Source organism: Limulus polyphemus, unplaced genomic scaffold, assembly GCF_000517525.1.
Source record: "Limulus polyphemus unplaced genomic scaffold, Limulus_polyphemus-2.1.2 Scaffold2202, whole genome shotgun sequence".
NCBI classification, from domain to species: Eukaryota; Metazoa; Arthropoda; class Merostomata; order Xiphosura; family Limulidae; genus Limulus; species Limulus polyphemus.
This window is the reverse complement of record NW_013667812.1, coordinates 110,714-116,625: the sequence shown is the minus strand read 5'-3', so window position 1 is coordinate 116,625 and position 5,912 is coordinate 110,714. Positions and strand designations below refer to the sequence as shown.

The following is a 5,912-nucleotide window of genomic DNA, read 5'->3' as shown; positions in this document are numbered from 1 at the left end:
TTTGTGTTCATTCTAGAATGAAAGAGGCATAACTTATGTTTATTTCCTAATTTTTTATGGTGGTTGTAAGATCTTTCAAATCTATCGAACCGTACAGAGATTAGTTAATGACGTTATAAAGATTTCGCATGTCAAATTTCAAAATTTTTTGATGCATAAAAGTATTTTTAATCTTAAAATAAAAATTACTTTCCATGATAGATAGGCACGGTGTGAAAAGAAAAAAAAAGGCATGAGAAAAACATTGCTTTACAAACCTTATGACTGAATAAAAAATTAGATATTTTGCATATGAAAGCATTGTAGTGTTTACTGATAATCTGTTAAATTTCGTTAACATTCGCTAACTAATTTATATATATATATATATTATAAATATATTATTTAATATATTATTACATATTATTTTATATATTATAATTCTTGTTGTGATAAACAAATTTCAAATAGTTAAATCCTTACTGGGTTATACTGAAGTGCAGAGACATAAGCTTGCACAGCCTGTTCCATGTCTCCAGCAGCCACAAGAGCTGCTGCTAAATTTATATATCCATCAATGAAGTCAGGCTTTAAGCGGACAGCATGTCGATAATTCTCTAAAGCTTCCTGCAGTCGGCCACGTTCTTTGTAGACATTTCCAAGATTGGAGTAAGCTTCTGCTAGCAAAGGGTTTTGTTTTATTGCCATAGTACTGAAATGAGCAGACCTACAGTAATGAAAAAAATAGATTTAAGAAAATGATATATTAACAGATTACAGTTTTCAATAACTTTAAAAAAGGGAGAAAAACAGTTGTTTTTGAATCACCCAAATGTTAATACTGAATAGCTCTTGAAATAACTATGCTTTTCTGTCATTTATACACATTGTTACACACTGTCTTTTCATTTTGAATTACACAAAATATTACTTTAACCGTATCATGATGAGTCACGTGTCAAAGGCCATGTCATCGCATTTGTTCAAATTATGTGTGTGATGTCAAACTACAAAGTCTATACTTTTGTACGAATTAGGAACTCAAATTACTGATATTAATAAGCTAGAATATAAAATAAAAACCTATCTTTTCTATTTGCTGAGATATCACTCATGTACAGAAATACACACAATGGGGATACAAATTTCAGGATTTCCTAATCATTTAACACACAATACCAAATTTAGTTTAAGTGTTTGAACTAGTTTTTAACAGCAAAGCATCTTCTTACCATACTTCATTAGATATAAAAATATCTAAGCAAAACAAATCGAGGAGCTGAAATACAGATGCTAAAGGCAAGAAATATTTGTGAACATAATGACATATTATTACAAATAAGCTGGAAAAAGAGAATTTGTACTATTTAAGAAGTTTTTTTGCATGTGGCTTCATGTTATTCTTGTTATACGTACTATAAAATTACCTACTAAACAATTAGTATCCTAAATAGCTCATTTTAAACATTTTGAAATGAACATTTCATAATTGTTACATTTTAGGCAATCACTAATTTAAAGTTTTAACTTGTAGTTAACAATTACATTTGTGAATGTGCATTTCTTTGCCACTACAGAATACAATAAAGATAAACCAGAAAGAGGTAACAGCAGAATCTTACTTATCAAGTCTTCGACACTGGAAGTGTATGGAACTCAAGAGAAGTAATACTCCAGTATTAGTGGGATCTTGCCTCCATAGTTGCATACAATGTCTTTCAGCATTTTCATAGTCACCAGCTTGATATTCTCGATGTGCCAATTCAGCCAAACCTGCAGCAAAACATCTGGTATTTAACTTGTTGATTCCACCTGTGAAGAATATCATACCAGGCCTAAAATACTATAAAGTAAGAAAAACTTACCAACAAATAGAAAATATCAGATAAACTGACATGGCTCAAAGCACTCAAGAATATGTCACTTTTAAAATATAAAACATATTACAAATATTATTTTGTTGATGATTCAGGCATTTTTAATTATTACAAACAAAGCTGACATGGGTATCAACTACCCTGTTCAAAATGACACTTAAGGAGAACGTCATGGAAACTAATCTCCAAAAGGAGTTGCAGTGAAAAGATTTTCATCTTTCATCTTGATGCACCAGTTTTTTCACTGATTTATCCCTCTCGCTAGGATTGGTTGAACAAGCCAAGTTCATGATCCCAAATTGACATCTAATTTCTATACAATAACTTCTAATGTTTTATGTATTTTCATGAATTTCACAAGCTTTCAGTAATCATTTGTAGACCAAAAAAAATAATAAAAATTAATGAAGTACTTTTACGAAAAACTTCTTCGTGAATTAGGAAGTCAAAATGTTGACTGCTCCAAATGCAAAGTGATTATCATGATAACATTAGAAATACTTTTCTTCATCTCAAAAACCTCAAATTTCATTTTTGTAATCTCTAAAACCTTCTAAATAAAGTTCAAATGTTTTTTTTTATCAATAGAACATTATGCTTTATCTGTTATTTTCTCTACCCTAACTCAATACGAGGTTGGTCAAATTGACCGATCTCATAACTACCAAAACAAAAATTTAAAAGAAATCTAAATTACCATTTTTTTCTTTCTAGAATGATTTCAAACTGTAACATGAAACTACATTTGTTTATCTTCAGTAGCTTTAAAATCATAACACTACACATCTGTTTATATTTAAATTTAAATTTTATTGTTTTATTGCTCTCTGAACCATGTCTAACTTGTATTCATACCACATAAGTTGTAAATCACTTGTCAAACATGTAGCTCACATTACCATATCAAATTACATTAAGCATAAGCTACTTGACAGCGTACCCGTGAAAATATCTTTTTTTTATTATTCTTTATTTTACTTAATCTAATTTTTATAATTTTTACATTTGAGTCACTTTTGCAATAATAAATAAAGAATACACATGAAGAATGAGAAATAAAGAACTTATTTGGGTCTTCTTGTTGATAACATTTAACCCTACTTTTTTGTTTTAAACTAATGGTAGTACTGCATTCAACAGTTTTTTTTACTTAATTAGCTAATGTACCAAAGAACACACAATAATAATATGCAAAAAGCAGACAATGTTCCATAACTATTACAATTTTTCTGGCTTTCTAGCTATGCAACAATGGCTGTTAAAGATTCAGCTAAGCTCATTGATGTGTTTCCCATGGGAATAAAGTTTGAACTGTAAATAATATAGACAATTCTGTTTAGAGAAAACAATATAATACGCCATTTTAAAGGTTAAAAAATAGCTTTCTATTGGTTATAAATAATATAGTATTAAACTTAAAACTACTGGCAATTTGTGAAAGAGAGGATGTGACAGGTGGGCATGACAAAAGGGTATGGATTTTCTATTTTATGGCTCTGTAATTAAATAAGATTGAAGGCTATAAAAATTATGCTTTGCCTGAGTGACAACAACACTATGTCTAATTTACATTACATTTCATACTTCTCGAAGGGGTGGTTAATAAATTGGAGAAGAAGGCAAACCTAGAGAACAAATGTCACAATTCTCATACTATGGGAAATCCAGTATTTTTTTTTAATATTGCCTTATAAAATTAAGAACTTAAAACTTATATAATATTAAAGTCATGTCCATTACAACCACCTTTTGTTTCACAAAAGCAAACAAACATGAACATCATATGAAAATCATAATGGGTATTTGTTGTACTTATATTTTAGTAGTTTCCAACAGTTTAAGAAGGTAGTGGGCCAGCCCTTAATATAAAAAAAATTAAGAAACACTGTTCTAAACAATAATAACTTTAATGAAAATAAATCTTTAACTTCTAGACATATTATTAGGTTTGTTATAAGTCAAGGTAAGAATTTACCAGCCATGTTGATTTTATAAAACTTTATATATGTCTATATGGCAATTAACAGCCCAACTGGCATCTAACATTTCTTTTGATACTATACAGTAGAGTAAGGACCTATAGCCGTTTTTCTAATTAATTTCTAAACAAATTGGAGGAATTTAGATTCCCTAGATTTGCACCTACTTATGCAACCACAACTTTTAGTTATTATTTTCTGGGAAACAGAATGTGTGGAAGAAGGTTACTCCTGCTAAATCCACACCTGTTCATACAACATTATAGAACACAGTTATTAATTTCTGAAATGTCCCAGACTCCCTCCCTTAGACCCATGCCTGCTTATAAAATACCAACCCTTTAAACATAGCCCTAGCTCTTCTTATGCACAATGTTTATACAATTTCACAGAGTTACATTCAAAGTTTAGTTAAACTACTTTATTATTAACACCAAGATCATAAGACAGGCCTGGAAATATAGTACAATTTTGTTAGAAATTTTTTTCAGCATGAATGTGGAACTATGTTCTAATTAAGAACAATAGTACAAACTGATGCCTTTATGAAACAAGAGTTCAAGAATACTTTTAAAAAAATATATATTTTTGAGAAAGTTATGGGCTTTTGTAATTATGAGCCTACACTTAGAAACTATGTTAAATGGATAGTAATAGTAATAAGCTCTGTTGTGTTTCTTACATACTACTTTCTATCTTGACCTTCATAGAGAATATCTTGGATTTGATCTGGTTGTTATAAGGATACGGAGCACAATTTTCCTCTTGGGATACGTCATCATACTGAGGATATTGCTCCTTGAAGATTCATAACACAGCTACAGATGTAATATCGCTATTGTGCTAATCAAAAATGCCAACAATATGCTGAAGATACAGTTGTATGTGTCCTGACAGACCTATCAATGAGTTGTTTCCTGAGAAAAGTAGATATAAGCTGCCATGTCTCATTTTTGGCTGGAATATCAATACGTTTAGGATATTTATTGACCAAGTATTCATGCATTCTTCTGGGACTAATCTTTTTGGCATCATTGTTAGCTTCTTCTTGAAACATTTTGGTAATTTCTTCTTTGAAATGATCAATATACTTTGAACCATAACAACATCCATATGGCAATCGTAAAACCCAACCTAAGAGAATTGTTTCATTGCTACTGATTGAATAAATTTCTTCCAAAAAATGATTTCACACATAGGGAAAACGTATGGAAAACCTTAGCCAATAAAACAAAAAGCCACATTCACAATCTATTAAAAAAACTAACAAAACATTCCCAGCCTGGTTAGTGAACTCAGTGTTAACCCTATTGAGACAGGTAGAGGTCAGAAGGCATGTCATAGCTTTTGTAGATTGACGTTCAATATTTTATTTAGCTATTATTCTATAAATGCATGTCAATAAATTTGTTTTCAAATTGAAGATTATAATTAAAATTTCAGTATTATAAATTAGTTAGTTTCTAAATTAAAACTAAATATTTAAAAAAAGGCTATCAATTTTTGTGTATCACGTGGTACATGGCCTTTTGGGTTTGGTCAGATTACATTTTAGGATGCCCACAAATACAACTTCTATAGCTTTGTATGAATTAGAAACTCAAATGGTTGATATTGGCAAGCTAGAATATAAAATAAGAATCTCCTCCCTTTTCTATTTGCTGAGATATCATGATATTTAAGCGAACCCACCATATTGGCTTTGCCCACTACTTCATCATTTGAGAACTTATTTATCTGCTCCTACTTTTATATACCAATAACTTTATAATCAACTGAAAGCTTTTTATTTATTCTACATAATTCTGTTAGTCTTCCTAAGTTATTTACAAGAGAAATGCTCTTATATCACTGGAAAGTTTTAAGTATTGCTATCAAGGCCATTTGTGAATAGAAATTATATAATTTTAGACCCAAATACAATTTAGTTAAGAAGCCTAATAAATTACAGTGGATTTTGGGGGTATTGGTATAGTAATTTATACTTTTTTGTATTCCAAATGCTTATATAAAAGCTACAAAAAAAAAATTTTTTTCATCTCCACATGTGAATTTGGACAAGGCTTAGCAACTATGG

General features: G+C 29.9%; 1 protein-coding gene across 10 annotated transcripts in view; it reads right to left on the bottom strand.

Moving 5' to 3' along the window:
• The window catches only part of LOC106466240 (UDP-N-acetylglucosamine--peptide N-acetylglucosaminyltransferase 110 kDa subunit), a 108,979-nt gene that overhangs the window by 77,568 nt on the left and 25,499 nt on the right, over nt 1-5,912 (bottom strand). For 6 of the 10 annotated variants that reach the window (XM_013926494.2, XM_022394217.1, XM_013926493.2 and 3 more), the window contains 2 exons: nt 1,602-1,752; nt 463-706 (listed from right to left, as the gene is read on the bottom strand). In XM_013926494.2, the coding sequence (XP_013781948.1) occupies nt 463-706; nt 1,602-1,752 (395 nt within the window). Of the gene's footprint in view, nt 1-462; nt 707-1,601; nt 1,792-5,912 lie in introns of all 10 variants that reach the window. The other 4 variants (XM_013926492.2, XM_022394216.1, XM_013926491.2 and 1 more) reach the window with 1 other exon arrangement.